This window comes from Metarhizium album (assembly GCF_000804445.1).
Source record: "Metarhizium album ARSEF 1941 chromosome Unknown scaffold_19, whole genome shotgun sequence".
Lineage (NCBI taxonomy): Eukaryota > Fungi > Ascomycota > Sordariomycetes > Hypocreales > Clavicipitaceae > Metarhizium > Metarhizium album.
Window position 1 is genome coordinate 158,300 of NW_024467593.1, and position 17,434 is coordinate 175,733.

General features: G+C 52.4%; 4 protein-coding genes across 4 annotated transcripts; 2 read left to right on the plus strand and 2 right to left on the minus strand.

Annotated features, from left to right (window-relative positions):
* Window positions 1-1,755: 1,755 nt before the first annotated feature.
* MAM_06234 (uncharacterized protein) lies at window positions 1,756-3,169 on the plus strand (the record flags this gene model as incomplete). The annotated part of the gene is made up of 2 exons (XM_040825032.1): window positions 1,756-2,204; window positions 2,332-3,169. The coding sequence occupies 2 exons, from the start codon at window positions 1,756-1,758 to the stop codon at window positions 3,167-3,169; spliced, it is 1,287 nt and encodes a 428-aa protein (XP_040676938.1).
* A 464-nt stretch (window positions 3,170-3,633) lies between these two features.
* On the minus strand, window positions 3,634-6,338 carry MAM_06235 (carnitine acetyl transferase; the record flags this gene model as incomplete). Its single annotated transcript, XM_040825033.1, has 3 exons — window positions 3,634-3,788; window positions 3,847-5,832; window positions 5,918-6,338. 3 exons carry the CDS (start codon window positions 6,336-6,338, stop codon window positions 3,634-3,636), a joined length of 2,562 nt encoding a protein of 853 aa, XP_040676939.1.
* A 3,386-nt stretch (window positions 6,339-9,724) lies between these two features.
* On the plus strand, window positions 9,725-14,449 carry MAM_06236 (ATP-binding cassette transporter ABC1; the record flags this gene model as incomplete). The annotated part of the gene is made up of 6 exons (XM_040825034.1): window positions 9,725-10,319; window positions 10,350-10,495; window positions 10,560-10,831; window positions 10,890-13,599; window positions 13,659-14,023; window positions 14,080-14,449. The coding sequence occupies 6 exons, from the start codon at window positions 9,725-9,727 to the stop codon at window positions 14,447-14,449; spliced, it is 4,458 nt and encodes a 1,485-aa protein (XP_040676940.1).
* Window positions 14,450-15,235: 786 nt separating this feature from the next.
* On the minus strand, window positions 15,236-17,172 carry MAM_06237 (Amidase; the record flags this gene model as incomplete). Its single annotated transcript, XM_040825035.1, has 3 exons — window positions 15,236-16,260; window positions 16,334-16,761; window positions 16,862-17,172. 3 exons carry the CDS (start codon window positions 17,170-17,172, stop codon window positions 15,236-15,238), a joined length of 1,764 nt encoding a protein of 587 aa, XP_040676941.1.
* Window positions 17,173-17,434: the final 262 nt, after the last annotated feature.

Here is a 17,434-nt window from a genome sequence, read left to right on the forward strand (position 1 = left end):
GGCGGGGAGCGAATTCAGAGCATGTCTGCCGCGTATCGCACTGCAGTTTGAAACGGATCGAGGCGTCAGATCTGCAACCTGCAGGTCCTGTTGGCGCGTCGCATTGATGTGAAGGACGAGATGATGTTGCGAAGCTTAGGTGAATGAATGCGGCTCCGGTGACCCCACATTGTAGTTAGTTAGTACCTTGGTTTTCGAGAATGATTATGAATTGGGTGCACAAAATTGTACAGACCATGACTAAGATGTTGGTCATGCCGCAACTACGTGCCTCCATGCGCATGCACTCGTTTTTTGTTTTATCGTCTCCAAGCATCATCAGCTAGAAGAAACTTGGCAGGCAAGCGACTCGGCGAGCCCTTGCTACTCTGCACATTGAAGCACCTCAGGTGTGCTGTTGACATCTACGACGCCCTCCTTCTTCACGTCACACAATTAGTTGGTCAGATCGACGAATGCTTATTGTTGACTTCATGACCCCGACTCAAAACCCAGGCCGCGCATTCAGAAGCTAGCATCTTCTGTGTCGTTGAGATTCAGACCCTTGTGCAGTGCTGACATCCCGGCACCTCTGGCCAGCCACCAGTCTGTGCTGGCCAGCTAGTAGTATGATTGCCTCAGAGTCTGTGATGCCTTGTGCGCAATGGCCGTACTGAACACGACAAGACACAATCTCCAACAGCAAGTGATGCAGACTGCAGTGTCACCAACTGCGATTCTAGAAACGACTTTTCTCGACGCCTATCCCTCGCGAGTGCGATTTCGGCATCCTTTGTTGGACACGGGGAATCGTTTTGACGTCCCATCTTGTCTGTCTGTCAGCAAGGGAAGAGCTGAGAAAACTCGCCACAGCCCTCCCGGCTCAATGTCTCACAACGCGACCTTCCAAAAAGAAGGCGACATGTTGACACTACTACAGTCTGCGGAGTACGGAGTGTCAGGTCAGTATCTCCATAGCATTGACCTTTACGTTGCAACATCGGCCTGCCATTGGGAAAAGGGGATTTTTGCAAGTCCATGGCTCCGTTCCCTCGTCCAAGGAACACGCAATTCCGACACGCCACACCGGCTCAACGGGCTGCGTCGTTTGTTCTCGTGACGAACGGGGCCCTACTTTTACTTGCTCAATGGGCACACAAAAGGTGTGGGAAAAAGCCCAGTAAATACATCATCAATGCCCGAGATGGCCATGTCAAGAGGCAATAAATGTCTGCCGCCGCCCAGTTTGCGTTCAGCTTCTGCAAGCCACAGTCAGTTGCTGAGCCGCCATCGGATCCTTTCAATCTCGAACCCCATTCAGCTTGAACCTGGATACTTAAATAGGCCAATCTTGTCAGGCATCTCGCGACTCCAAAAGGCACTAGTTCAAGGCTGACTGTGCCCGGGCCATGCCGCCGCGCCCGTCGATGGAGAGGCTCTGCCAGAATTGATCTTCACAGCACCAATGCTATTTCTGTCACGTCGGAGGCAGGTTGCCCGGGTCAAGGTCCAGGCCCCATGACATGGGCCGTGGGCTACGACTCCTCCGAGCCCCGACTCGCGCCTCAATTGATAAAGCTGCCTCGAGGGCCACCCCGTTCTGTCCGTCGGAGAGGGAAGAAATCCCTCGTCTGAACGTATCCTCTCTCCCATCCGTTGTCATTGTCGTTGGAGTAGGCGGTTGCTGCGGTGTCAGCTTCGCTGCAGGCTCGTCTGCGGTCTTAAGCCTTTTACCACGACTTCAAAAACTTGGGCAAAGAGTAACGGCCAGCCACCATGAAGACGAATCTGGTGTTAGCGAGTGCTGTTGCGGCCCTTCCAACAGTAGTCCTGGCTCGTGATTTGGTTCTCAACCAAGCCAGAGCCACGGCATCTGTCGTTCTGGCCGCTGATGCAGTGTCTCCAAGACCGACACCGCCTCCTGGCTGGGATAGATTCGAGCCCAAACATCTGTTTGGGCGAGCAGCATCGAGCCAGACGCCGCTGACCATGATGATTGCTCCGGACAATACTTGTGGTTGGATATCTGGCAGCTATGCTATTCCGTATAGCTGCGGCCCTGGGGCCACTTGCGGCCTCGTCCAGGCTCAGGAGACTTTCTCGGGAATGGCCGTGTGCTATAACAGTGTTGGATTTGGCTTCCGATTCGCATGTGTCGATTACAACATGTATAAGTCGAGCTCCTGTGATCATCTTTGTGCCGAAAACACACAGATAGTCAAGTGGTAAGTTTCATCTATTCGATACTGTCCTCGGTCCAACACACACGGCTGTTTGTTCATGTGGGCTGTACGGAAGCTGTCGTCATTACATTGTGTTCATGTCTGACACGGGAACAAACAGCACGAACAGGGCCGCTCCCCACTGCAATACAGTCTCTTTTCCCGGCAACATCACCGACTACTGGTGCAACTCAGTCAGCTACTCAAGGGCGCAGGGTGCCTACACCACTTACGCCGGCCAAACTGAAGTCAGAAGCTACACTCGCTTTGTCCAAACCATTTCCAGCTCACTTCCCACCGCTGCCACCATCGGCGGTCCAGCCGTCACAGGTACAGACGCCGGTATACCAGCTTCAGCTACTAAAACTGGCTATGACGGCAACAACAACGGCGGAGGACGAGGCGACAGCAGGAGCAAGACCCCTGTTGGCGCCATCGTGGGTGGTGTTGTCGGCGGTGTTGCTTTCATCGCCATCGGTCTCCTCGCGCTCGTCCTTTTGCTCCGCAGGAACAAAAAGAATAGCGGCAAGTCGCAAACCACTTCGAGCGACCACTCGCCCATGCCACCAAATGCTACTCCCGGCGTCCCCGTGACCCAGTCCTACTACGGTGTCCCTCCGTCTCAAGGATGCCCTCCTCAACAGAACACGCCGTCACCCCCCGTAGGATACTACTCCCCTGGCGGCGCTGTCGAACCGAGCTCACCAACGCAGTCGCACATGACGGATCCCCGAATTAGCCATTTGACTACCAGTCCGGCGCCGACCTGGACAAACTCGTACACAGCGACGCCGCCCGGTCAGCAGCGACCAACTGGTTTCTCACCCGTGGGAGGCACATCCCCTATCGAAGGACGGCCTCACACCCAGGTTCAATCGCAACCACAGCCGCAACTTCAGGGACTCTTGCACGAAGCCCCGGCCCAGACTGGCGACAATCATCGTGGCCAAATGCATGAGCTGGCATAGCCTTGATGGGGGAATGAATACAAACATGAAGCAAAATATTAGCAGCTTTGCCGATGGGCTATTCTGACAAGAGCATTAATGAACGGAGTTTGGGTAGATTTTGGCATGGCCAGCAGTTGTTCTTGTTCTTCAGTCTGATACGCATATCCATGTCAGTTTTATTTGTCCAGGAAGAGACGAGAAGAACTTTGACAAGATGTGCAATTAGTTCCTGATAATGATTCAACCTCTTGCTGTGGTAAGAATGCAAAGTATTTGTGAGATTCGCTCTCCACCTGAACTGGCGCCGGGCTGGACATGACAAAGCAGAGCTCAAATCTTGTTGCTCCTGGTATGCGCTACATTGTACATCATCAAATTGTGCATTGAGGCTCATTTCAATTTACCTGACTCACTTCTATTTACCTGACATGCCCACAACCACAAACAAATGACCGTCATCAAACACAAATACTCGAGATCACCTACTCTGTCGTCAATCTCAGCTTCTTACCTACATCCCGCCGCCTCCTTGCTTGAACTGCTGCCCTCTCCGATGCCTTCGCGCTGTCTGCCGGATCCGCCGCCCTGTCTCTCGCCTTTAAAGCTTGCAATAGCATGCCGGCATCAAAAAAGCCGTCTGCCAATGTCAGTGTTTGAACGGAAAGGAAATCTGCCCAGGGAAGCGAGGAACCTACATCCGCCCAACTCGTCATCATCGCTGCCAATGGCACTCTCCTCTGTTTGACTCACCGATTCTGGTTTGAAGGGACCCCTTGCCGCGCTGTCAGTAGCAATCGGTCTTCCGCGCGACTTGAGTCTGCTCATCTGCTTTGGTCCAGCATCTTCTGCTTCTCGTGCACGACTGGACTTCGCCGTTGAGCTCTTGCGGATCGTGATTCTCAGAATGCGCCTGATTTCTAGGAGGTAGCTTTCCAAGGTGTCAACAAAGCGCTTCGTCTGGCGGTGCTTGCTGGATACACAAATGGAGATACTGTCGTCTTTGATTATGTATCCGATTCCAAATCCGTCGCCGGAAGTTGGACCAAAGCCAAATTGACGAAGGGAAGGGTTGCCGCAGTTTGACGTTGACAGAACAGTGGTGTTCAATTTGTCCCAACCGCCGTCAGCGAAAATGAAGGGCAACGGGTGAGCGTCTCGTGATCTGGAGTTTGTGCTATTGCCACGCTCCCTGCTAGATTTGACTTCGACGACTTGATCCGTCGATCCCGACGAGTCTACCCCAGGGCTCCCAACAGGTGAAAAGCCGTCTGTTGGGCTGGATTGACCCATACTGCTTACACCACTCTCGATTTCGTCATTGACAAGCTTCTGCCATACACAAAAGAGGGCATATAAGTGGCGATCGCACCCTTCGGCTTTGAGGCACTCTCTTGTGCGGCTGACGTGTTTCTGGCAAGCATTTTTCAAAGCTTCAATTTTTGTTTCGATAGGATTGTCGGCCCAGAAGGTCTGTACGAAGTTTACTGAATCTTGAGAAACAGTTCGAACTGCTTCTGTTCGACCGTGAAGATAGAATTTGGTCATTGCTGGTTCGTAGGTGCACTCAACCCGGCCGTAGAGACCATAGTAAGCTGCTTGGAAGGCCATTTGGACAAATGCATCTGGTGAGAATCCCATAGAGGTGATGAAGTTCTTGCCATAACAGCTGAAATCGAGGCACTGGAATTCGTTCTGTTCAATGAGATCTGCTAGCCTCGTCTCGGCGAAACGCACGGCAATGCTCAACTCTGGAATCATATCCCACTCTAATTTGCGAGGAGTGGTGTTGACATCGCCGAAGCTTTCAGGGTGTCTTTTGGATGGATCGGGACTAGTTGATGTCCAAAGCGTGGGAGCTTGCCCATTAATGGTGCGGGCAAATCTTAGAATGGTATCTGTGTATACGTCGCTGGCAAATCGTAGAACTGTGTGACCATCGACCCCAGTATGTTCGAAGTTGATACCTGCGCTTCCATTCTTACACACAATGATTTGCAACTTGTCGTACCAGCGGTTGGTGCAAGTACCAATCTGCACACCGTTCTTCACTTCACTAGTGCCGCACAGCATGTTCTGACACAGGGCAGCGACGTCAGGAGGCTCTGTGTAGTCTAGACAGAGGGCAAACAAAGCCGAGTCTACAATGTTCAGACAATCGGCATTGTTTGACCCATGATCATTGGTCAGGACATCTCTCAGACCTGACCAGATTTTGCGGTTCTCGGTACTGAGCACGCCCAATGCTCCCTTGGCAGCCTCCTGAATGGGAGTTTGTGCAGCATCTTCTGTGATAGTTTGCAAGTTGATGGCGATGTCTTTCTCTGTCATGATTACGTCCGAGTTGTCATCGAGAACATCAAACCAGTAAATCTGGCCGTGGCAAATGACCACAATATGTTTAGCCTCGGGATCCTGCACAATTTGGCACCCATTTTCGGTCGGTACTCGGGCCGTCCCAAAAAGCCGTGAGAATTGATACATGCATAGGGGTTTCCCTTTAATTGTATCCGGTGGGAGCTCCTCCTTGCGGACTGCTCGGATGAATTCAAGAGCCGACACGACTAGGGACGCGGCACGAGTGACTTGATTGTTGCGTGCCGGTGTCGGATCATCTTCAAGAAGGAAGAAGGGGTTCAAGTTGAGCACCACAGGATTGTCGAAGTTGAGATATGAGTCGTACCCTGTTTTTGAAAAGTCAGAATACGACGTCCGATGCAGACCCATGCAATGTGCGTTGATTCCAATTGCTCTGCGGTGGTCACTTACAAAATTGCTCGATGTAACTCGTTTTACCCTGTGCGTATCGCTGTAGCTTCTCCTGCAGTTCTGGCCCGTCGGTTGTGAGAAAGTCTCTCACAGCATGTTCCGTTTCTGCTCGTTCCCTAGGTGTTTGAAGCGGCCGCAAGGCTTCCAAGTATCTGTCGCAGGTACTCGAGAGGTCAGGGATGGGAAGCTTGGGAAGCTTGTCCTGAGCAGCGAAGGTAATGCCGCCATCCCGGTGGCTCTTCCCGTTGTTATCCACGGGCATCCTCGCATAAGCGGCCGACCCAATGAAAGGCACTTGGGCAGCGAGGGCGAGGGGTGAATCCGGGAGTTTGCGAGGAGTGGCAGGACCGGGGAGGGGCTCTGCCAGCCTCTCCGCCAAAGAATTCGGTGGGCTAAAGACTCGTTTTACTTTGGCGGTCATGATGTGTTAGTGATGATACTGCCTTCCGGTCAAGAGTACAGGGGCGAAACACTGGTGCTAATGCTGAGACCGCGGAGGGCGGTGCGGTAAAAGTAGTGACAGTCCTGAAGATAGTAGGATGGCATATCACACTTGAGACATGAAGAAATACAGACAATGAGTATTCAACTTGGTAGAGTGGTAGAGTTACAAGAAAAATGAGCAAGCAAGGGTTGAGGTAGAGGAAAGGAGAAAGTGACGACGGTAGTTGGAGGACAGAAACTGATATAAAATTCTATGAAACGGAACAACATGGACTCGTATGCAGTATGAACGAGGAAGCCAAGGAGGCAAGTAACAAGGAACAAGGAAGGGGCGAATGCCCACATCCAGCCAGGATGCTGACGCCAATGCCAAAGCTATAACTACTTGTGCATTAATTGCTTGCAGCACCGGCCTCGGTTCCGACCGAAAGAAGAGTGATCTCGTGTCCCCCGAACATGCGGGCCAGTGGGGAAATTCGACCTGCAGAGTACATAAGAAACGCTTGTGGAGGCTGTGGAGAGATGGATAGGACTTGGGCATAGCCAAGGGACCCTAGCGGGAAATATTCAAGAAGATAGATGTTGACAGCAACAGTCTTGGAGCGTCTTCCGTGTGTCCGGAGCCGTGGCTGCTGGTGTCACAGTGGGCCACGAGGCAGCAGGACGTTGGTTGCTGGGGTGGCGCGCTGGCAAGCCGAAACAGAGATGCAGAGGGTGTGTGAAAGGATCTTGTCGGTACGGAATGTAAAACGACCGATGCTGAAATAAAATAGAATAAAGTAAAGTAAATCCCACGTAGAAAAGTCCAAAGTGAGAGGCAAAGCGCGCTCATGTGAACCACCACTTACCGGTGATGGGTTGCAAGGTGTCACCGGGTAATACCGCCAACTTCCAACTTGAGTGTGTTGTCGAGACTCAAGTGTGTGGGCGAGACAGCTGTGAAGGGGGGGTTCGTGGGAAGCAAGAGCAAAAGAAGTTGTCAAGGAGCCTAAGCGTCGGAGTGTTATCATCTTGGAGGCAGAAAACGAGGTTTCTGCACAAGCAAAGGTCTCAAGTGCTCGGTGCTCGGTGCTCGGTATGGGGTGAAGAACAGTGGGGTATCAATTAGTGAATGGGTGGGTGTCAGCGGAGCGGTACGGAGTACTGACTGACTTGTTAATCCTGGATTGCATGTCCAGGACGAGGTTCACTCGCTTGCAACCATGGATGGCTCTGGAACTGGTCAAATATGATGGATCGCAACGTGGTATTGGCCTGGCCTGGCCTGGCTTTCTCGCCCAGGTTGCTGGGTAATTAAACGTGCCTGCATCTCACAGTCAGTTGTCGAGGATGTGCCTGGGTACGGAGTAAAACGATGATGGATGGAGACGGGGCATCGGAGCTGCTGCAACTGGCCTTTGGGGTGCCGTATGCGTGCCTCTCGGACGAAGGGGAACCTCGGTTGCGTGCGGAGTGGTGAAGTCGTGATGCGAGCAAATCTGGAGTCTGGCGGAATGGAAAGTGGATGCAGAACCTGTGTGCTGCTCCTTCCTTGCAAGTTGCGAGCAGAAGCCAGCGGGGAAGGCCAGCCAATACCGTTGGACCAGTTAATCAATGGTCACACGGCGCCTACTACGGGGTATTTGAGGCCAGTTCGCCCAGCCGCCCAACACATCATGTGCCACGCCGCGTGCCGGCGCTAAAAGCCAGGTGCTCCCATTGTCGATGTCTCTCCTGACATCCGTGGCATTTTCGCTCACCATGATTCCATCTCCCCGAGATTATGTCATTTTTCGGGTCACACTAAAACGGAGAAGAAAGACTTTCCTCTTTGATTGAAAGTGAAAGGTGGCATTGATCCTCCAGCCACCCAACACGTGCGTCTCTGACGTCGAGGCGATCGATCATAGTCCCGTCGGCGGCGAATTCCTGTCAAGCCTTACCGCCTAATCTTCATCTGCCCTGCCGGCCTTGGGCCTTCCGAGCGCACAAGAATTTCTGTCAAACATGTGTCTCGCTCCTCACCTGCGATATTTTACCCATTGAACGGTGGGTTCACTTGGGACAACTGGCTGCTGCGAAATTCAAAGTTGCCATCTCATGTGCCGCCATTCATCAGAACAATGATCATGAGCAAACTACCCGGCGTCAACAGCTCGTTACCGGGGGGCATCTGTCGATAAGCAACACAGGAGGGCCCATCAGAGTGTCGAGAATGTACGGAGTACTGCGACTACAACTGGTCTAGTTGTTTGTGCCTGCAAGACCCGCCATTCAGAACAGAAAGGCATGAGTGATTTCGGCAATGTAGATTGATCTGGCAACATTCTTAGACCCCTTGCTGCGCAAACGATCAGCAGGAGACAGACAGACACCCTTGTCTTGTGCACGTATCAGCTACCATTTCATTGTGATTATTTCGAGACAGGCACGCACGATGATGGCAGTCAAGAGCCGCTTTCCTGTGCCTACACCTGCAGAATCAGGACACGGTAAGTCCTGAGTCAAGGCGATAGAAATCCAAGCACGGCCCCAAGTTGGACAAGTTGAGACAAATTTGAAGGCTCGTTACGGAGTATCTGTTCTCAACATTGCCGCCGGATTGACACCTGCAACGGTCCGTCACAACTTGACGAAGCAAGTGCCATAAGCGTGCCTCGTTCCGTCATCCATTGCCCCCGCGGAACGAGAAACTTGTTATATATACATATAGTTATATATTTGCAGACTGCAGAGAAACCCAGCTTGAATATAGTATGTGATGAGCTCTGTGGGTGTACAGCGACCGGGCAATCGACATGAGGTGTTGGCTTTCGCACTACTCAGTTCCCCTCTAAATAATCAGACAGCCGCCAGCTTTTATTTACTTATGTACCGATCACCACCGACCTAGTAAGTACCTAGGTACTTAATGTACATGCAGTGCCCTCGTTGGACGGGAAGGAGAATTCGACAACACCCGAGTCATCACCACGAGCAGTGGCAGTTCTAGCTCTTCCCTTCTTAATTCGACGGTCAACCTGCTTCTTCCCCCACCATGCACCGCATTTCACAACGATAAAAACAGACCTCCCTCTCCAGCGCCGCCAGCGCCGCCAGCATTCCATGACGAATTTCTCCACATCTTACTGGCTGCCAGTAAGCCCATGGCGGTGGCAGGCAGGCTAGCATATCAACGCTGGCGGACTAGGAAGCTGCGGGACAGCAGAAATGGTATATGGCTCGAGTGGCTGTTAGCTATTATGAGATGAGGGGGGATGGGGATCGATTGAAAGTATATACGATTGAATTTTCCCCCTTCGAGTTCCCTGACGGATTCCCTGGCTTGTTCTTTTGTTACCGGGAATGGGCTTTTCCTGTGGGATGAAGAAGCAAGTCATTGCCATGGATCCCACAACGACTGGCGCTTCCAAGCACGAACATGTTGCTTCAGAGCTTTGCCAGCTTCCTGTTGATGAAGAAAGCATTCAACATGCAGACGATGCCGTACACAAACACAGCAGAAGTTCCCTTGAGGATCCCTCATCTGCACCTATAGATAGCGACTCGGAGCATCTCGAACCTATTACACGTCGCGGCACGCAAGCAATGATAGACGACCAAGAAAGGAACGAGTTGGTACGAATTGCCACAGCCCTCTCTCGGCGTCGTTCCAGCCTGGCTGTCCATCCAGTTCCGACTACTCCCCTTGGCGCTATCGATGAGGATGCCCCAGTCTTCAATCCCAAGCATCGAGATTTTGATCTTGAAAAATGGCTTCGCCGATTCGTCGAGCAACTTCGCGAAGAAGGTATTTCTGAGAAGAGTACCAGTGTCTCCTTTCGAAACCTTGACGTCTTTGGCTCTGGAGAGGCCTTGCAAATGCAAGACACTGTTGGATCCATGGTTGCAGCCCCCTTGAAGCTTGGAGAGTTTTTCAGCTTTAACAAAAAGGAGCACAAGCAGATTTTGCACAGATTTGACGGGTTCTTGAAGCATGGTGAGCTTTTGATTGTGCTTGGTCGCCCAGGCTCCGGCTGCAGTACTCTGCTGAAGACAATTTGTGGCCGACTAGAGGGCCTCAAACTTGGGGAACAAACAAAGATTCACTACAATGGTATTCCTCAGAAGCAAATGATTAAAGAATTCAAGGGAGAAACCGTTTACAACCAAGAGGTGCGTTGAGGGGTCCTTCTTGATTCCCACATGTCCTGCGAATGCTGATGGATTCAATTTCTAGGTCGACAAACACTTCCCTCACCTGACTGTCGGCCAAACTCTTGAATTTGCGGCTTCGGTCCGTACGCCGCATCAACGTGTTCAGGGCATGTCTCGAGTAGAATATTGCCAATATATTGCCAAGGTCGTTATGGCCGTTTTTGGTCTCAGCCATACATACAATACCAAGGTTGGAAATGACTTCGTTCGAGGTGTCTCTGGTGGTGAGAGAAAGCGAGTTAGCATCGCTGAAATGGTGGTGGCGGGTTCACCTTTCACTGCGTGGGATAACAGGTGCGTACCCGCCCTTTGACATATTTCAACATCCTGTGAAACTAATCAATTCTTCCAGTACACGCGGTCTGGACTCGGCTACTGCCCTGAAGTTTGTCCAGGCATTGCGACTGGCTTCCGACCTCGGCGACCAAGCCAACGCCGTTGCCATATATCAAGCAAGCCAGTCCATCTATGACCTGTTTGATAAGGCCACCGTCCTCTACGAAGGTCGTCAGATCTATTTTGGACCTGCCAGCCAGGCCAAGCGCTATTTTGAACAGCAAGGATGGTTTTGTCCTTCACGTCAGACCACCGGCGACTTTCTCACTTCTGTGACAAACCCTCAAGAGCGAGTTGCTCGTGACGGCTTTGAGAACAAAGTTCCTCGCACACCCGAGGACTTTGAGCGACTATGGCGCCAATCTCCAGTATACCAAGCCCTTCTTGGTGACATGGATGCCCATGACAAGGAATTCCTGGATGAGAGACAAGGTGAGAGCATTGCTCAGTTCAGGGAACAAAAGAACCTGCGACAATCAAAGCATGTCCGCCCCAAGTCGCCCTATATCATCAGTGTCTGGATGCAGATCGATCTTTGTACCAAACGAGCTTATCAACGAATCTGGAACGACATATCCGCAACAGCTACTCAGACCATATCAAACATCATTATGGCACTCATAGTTGGCTCAATCTTTTTTGGCCAACCAAATGCTACCATCAGTTTCTACGGACGCGGCTCCGTTCTTTTCATGGCTATTCTTATGAATGCTCTGACGTCAATCTCTGAGATCACCGGTCTGTATGACCAGCGGCCAATTGTGGAAAAGCACGCATCGTATGCATTCTATCATCCTGCCGCAGAAGCGGCGGCAGGAATTGTGGCTGACGTTCCCGTCAAGTTTGTCACTGCAGTTGCCTTCAACATTGTATTGTATTTCTTGGCAAACCTGCGGCGCCAACCCGGCCCGTTCTTTTTGTATTTCTTAATCACGTACGTCTCTACCTTCGTCATGTCTGCTGTATTCCGAACTATGGCCGCTGCTACAAAGACAGTTTCACAGGCTATGACACTGTCTGGTGTCTTGGTTTTGGCATTGGTCATTTACACGGGCTTCGCTATCCCGGTGCCCCTGATGCATCCCTGGTTCAGCTGGATCCGATGGATCAACCCGGTTTTCTATGCATTTGAAATCCTTGTGGCCAACGAGTTTCATCACCGCCAATTCACTTGTTCCAGCATTATACCACCCTACACACCAGACATTGGTAATTCTTGGGTATGTAATGTTGCCGGTGCAGTACCTGGTCAGTATACTGTTAGTGGCGACGCCTTCATTGCCACCAATTACAAGTATTATTACTCACATGTGTGGCGAAACTTTGGTATTTTGATGGGGTTTCTGGTATTCTTTCTAATCACTTACTTCGTCACCGTGGAACTGAACTCAGCCACCACCAGTACCGCTGAGGCGCTAGTCTTTCGCCGCGGACACGTCCCAGCTTGCTTTCAGAAAGGTGGCGAGCACGCTGTTCAGAATGATGAAGCGCCGACGACTGCTGGTGAGAAGACTACCAGCGGCGATGCTAAGACTGAGGCGAAGGCCCTTGCGCCGCACACTGATATCTTTACCTGGCGCGATGTGGTATACGATATTGAGATCAAGGGCGAGCCTCGACGCCTCCTAGACCATGTTTCTGGTTGGGTTAAGCCAGGGACGCTCACTGCGCTCATGGGAGTCAGCGGTGCGGGCAAGACTACCCTGCTAGACGCTCTCGCCCAAAGAACAACAATGGGAGTCATCACCGGCGACATGCTGGTCAATGGCAAGCCGCTTGACCCTAGCTTTCAAAGGAACACTGGCTATGTGCAGCAGCAAGATTTGCATCTTGAGACTGCCACCGTTCGCGAAAGTTTAAGATTCAGCGCTATGCTCCGTCAACCCAAGTCAGCTAGCAAGAAGGAGAAGTACGAGTTTGTTGAAGAGGTCATCAAGATGCTCAAAATGGAAGATTTTGCCAACGCGGTCGTTGGTGTGCCTGGCCAAGGATTGAACGTCGAGCAGCGCAAGCTTCTCACTATTGGTGTCGAACTGGCCGCCAGACCCAAGCTGCTTCTTTTCCTTGATGAGCCAACATCTGGTCTCGACTCCCAGAGCTCCTGGGCTATTTGTGCCTTCCTTCGCAAGCTTGCCGATTCCGGCCAAGCGATTTTGTGTACTATTCATCAGCCTAGTGCTGTGTTGTTCCAGGCATTTGACCGTTTATTGTTTCTGGCCAAGGGAGGCAAAACTGTCTACTTTGGCAGCATTGGCGACAACTCACGTACCCTTCTTGACTACTTTGAGGTCAACGGTGGTCGAAAGTGTGGCGATGACGAGAATCCCGCCGAATACATGCTCGAGTCAGTGAACAAGGGGCAAAATGACAAGGTAGAAGATTGGCACGAAGTATGGCAGGCTAGTCCTCAGCGAGAGGCTGTCATTCAGGAATTGGAAGCTCTTCACCGCGAGAAGCAACAAGAACCTGAAGCCGAGGGCGAGACAGTCAAACACGGCGAGTTTGCTATGCCTTTGAGAACTCAGCTCCAAGTTGTCACGCATCGCATCTTCCAGCAATACTGGAGAATGCCGAGCTACGTCTTTGCCAAACTCGCCCTGGGCATATTCGCCGGTCTTTTCATCGGTTTTACTTTCTTTGATGCTCCTCACACAATAGGAGGCACACAAAACGTCATCTTCAATACCTTTATGCTCACAACGATATTCTCCTCAATTGTGCAACAGGTACGGCTTGCTTCCCCTCTGGAGCGTTGTATCTTGTCCTCACTAATGATTTTTCTCAGATTCAACCTCTTTTTGTCACGCAACGATCGCTGTACGAAGTCCGTGAACGCCCCAGCAAGGCGTACTCGTGGGTTGCATTCATTTTTGCCAACATTGTGGTTGAGATTCCTTACCAAATCTTTACGGCTGTCCTTATCTGGGCTGCGTCATATTACCCAGTTGTTGGAATCCAGAGCTCCGACAGACAAGGCCTGGTCTTGGCATTTGTCATTCAGCTGTTTATCTACGCCAGTGCCTTTGCGCATATGACCATCGTTGCCATGCCTGATGCCCACACCGCAGGAAGTATTGTCAATGTTCTTTCCATTATGAGCATTATCTTCAGTGGTGTGTTGCAGACTGCAACAGCCCTACCTGGGTTCTGGTATGATTTGAGAATCTCGATTATCTTGCCTCTGTTTGCTAATTTCGAAAAAACAGGATCTTCATGTACCGTGTGAGTCCCTTCACATACTGGATTGGCGGCATTGTCGGGACCGAGCTCCACGGCCGCCAAATCACCTGCTCAGCAAGTGAAACGAACACTTTCAACCCTCCACAGGGCATGACGTGTGGACAATATTTGGATCCTCTTCTCGAGCAGGCACCCGGTACCCTGCAGAACCCGGACGCTACCTCAATGTGCCAGTATTGTGGCGTCAGCAACGCTGACCAGTTGTTGGCTGGCTCAGGCATTTTCTGGAGCCAACGATTCCGCAATTTTGGAATTATGTGGGCCTACATTGCATTTAATATCTTTATGGCAATCCTTCTTTACTATCACTTCCGTGTCAAGAGATGGCACAAGTGAATAAAAGTCAGAATGGGAGGTTAAAAGTATTTGACTAGGCAAGGTCTCTGCTGCGCGGTTTGCCATGACATGGTGTGGTATTTCGGTGCATGCTTCGGTAGCAAAACGTATTTTTCCAGCACATGTATAGTTTTCCTTCACCGGCACCGTTATATTTACCGGTTTTAAGACGCAAATATCTTGGTCGTAATGAGTGCACACAAGCACACACAAGCACACATGCACGTTTACGTTTACACCATGGAGGTCTTGACAAGTTGTGTCTATTGCTGGACGTTGAACTGGTATCACATCCATCGGTAGCACCGCCGGGCAGCAGGCCCTCGAAAGAAGACAGACGGTGCACGCCTCTCACTGGGGCCTCTGGGCTCGACATGACACAAGACTTGGGATGTGATGTCGAGACGCCGCCCGGAATCGACGCGGCTTCGGGACTGGGGCCAAGCATGAAACCGGCCTCGATGAGGGTCTTTTTGTGCAAACTCGGCAAAGGCGTCGGGGGAGATGACCGTGACCGGGAGGGCCAAGATTTTCGGTCGGCCAAACAAGTGGTGCCCACTCATGTCGGTGGCACGCAAAGCTCGCCTGAAGAAAGATGAAGGAGCGGGAACGGGAACGGGAACGGGAAACAGAAAACAGAAAACAAGAGACGAGAGGCGAGACACACAAAAGTGTCAAAAGGGCCAACTGCCGGCCAAATGTGGCCCCCGTTAGCAATGTTGGTGAAATCTCCAAAGACGTAATTAGTCCCGAGTGTGGGCAAGAAAAGCAACCTATTTACATAAACTACAGAGGGACGGGCTCGTTCCTCTGCAGATAACCCCTCCACGTGGGCAACTTCCTAGCGTACTCGGTGTGCTTGGTCAGGTCCTCAATGGCACTGGCCCATCTCACGAGCTCCTCCTCCGCCCAGGCCGTCTGCATGATAGCCAGCCCGTAGCCCATGCCCGACTCGGCGTGGATGCCGGCGGGCAGAGTGACCATGGGGTAGCCAGCTTGCGCGGCGACCTGGTAGGTCTGGCCAACGTCGGGGGGGACCAAGAGTCCGCTCAGCCTCTTCCCCTTGTAATCGAGAGCGTTGTCGATGCCGTTGCGGGATTTGGTCTGGCAAAAGTCGAGTGACTGCCAGTACTTCTCGTCCTGTGTCCCGTTTGTTTCGAGCGATGCCAGAAACCCATCCTGGCCCGAGTAAAAGGCCGGGTGGCCCAGGGGCCAGGGTCTGCCGCCCTCACTGCCCTCGTTGTCCAAGTTGTACTGGACAATGTCTTTGAGGGTGCGGATGTTGGTGTTTCCGAGTTCGGAGAGGTACTTGTTGATGTTGTTGTAAAAGTCCACCTTGACGTAGGTGTACTCTGACTCGTTGGGGAAGCCGCGAGCGGTGCCGTAGTCCCAGTCCCAGCCGCTGGGGGAGACTATAGTTTCGTAGTCTGTGATTTCGGCGTTGACAAGGGTGGCGCCTGCGTCCTCGATGAGCCTGACGAGAGACACCAACGTGCGCAGCTGCTCGGCATCGGCGTGTACCCAGAAGCTGTTCCAAGGAATGCCAAAGGTGGCGCCCTTGAGGGCGTCCTTGGTGGTGAGGAACTGGGCATATCCGCCCTCGGGCGTCTTTCCGATTTGCGCAAGTGTGTAGTTGTCTCTGCAGTCGACGCCGTAGATTGCGTCCAGCACGTGGACGGCGTCGTGGACGGTGCGGGCGAATATGCCAACCGAGTCTTGGTGCTCTGATTCAGGGATGACACCGGCGCGAGAGGTGAGGCCGACGGTGGGCTTGAAGCCCACAATGGAGTTTCTCATGGCGGGGTTGATGACTTGGGTCTGTTGTCAGGCTGATTGTTCCCTCGTGGCTGAATGCTGGATCGACGTGGGAAGAGGTCGACTCACCGCTGCCATCCGTCTCCGTCCCGAGGGAGAAGGCAATGGAATTGGTACTGACGCCGACGGCGCTTCCGGAAGAGCTACCTCCGGGATTCACGGTCAAGTTGTACGCGCTCCTGCACTGTCCACCGCGCGCAGAATATCCCTCGGAGTAGTTGCTGCTTCGCATGTCAGCCCACTCGCTGAGCGTGGCCTTTCCGAACAGCACGGCACCGGCTTCGCGCAGCTTGGCGACGACATGAGCATCGCGGGGCACTCGGCTGCCCATCAAGGCCCAGCTGCCGGCCGTTGTTTCGAGATTGTCCTTGGTGGCGATGTTGTCCTTGACGGTGAAGGGGACGCCATGCAGTTTGCTACGGACCGTGCCTTTCTCACGCTCATCGTCACGCTCCATGGCGATCCCGGGCGCATCAGGGTTGAGCTGCATCGTAGAACTGCCAAAATGGACTCGTCAGCGTGTGTCTTCCCTTTCCCTGCCTCTGCCTCGGGATGGCGCCATGCCCTCGGGGACACGAGATGCGAACGGTAACCTACTGGGTATAAGGCTGTACCTGGAGGTCCCGCCACAAATAACAAAAGAAAAGCGCCAGACTTGTCAGAGTCCGGCTGGCCATGGCGGCCTGCATCTGATCAATGGTGGCCTCGTGAAGAATAAAGTTTGAACACTTGTCCATGGGGAACAGCGCATCCGTGCCGGCATTCTCCAGCTTAGGAATCCAATCCAGGGGCGTCGAGGCCAACACACTCTCGGCACTTGGTGGTATTGATGCCAGACCCGCAGCCGCAGCCGCAGCCGCAGCCGAAGTTGAAGCCGTGGCCCAGAGCGAGACCAGAGCAGATCGCATCTCGATTAGACCTTGGTGGAGCCGGATCTATGCGATCCGTCCAACTGTTCAGTCGATGTCCTCGCGCCGCCTCAAGTCCAGGCGTTGTAGCAAAGGCGAAAGAACAAGAGGAGGAGGCGAGGAGTCGTGGCGCCGGCCATAGACCAAGTAATAAGCGTTGAGTTGAAGACGTCAGGTCCCGAGTGCCTGGCCTCGACTCGAAAACTTGACAGCTTCGAGGAGAAATTACGTATTGATTGCCTTCCCTGACTGCGACAAGTCT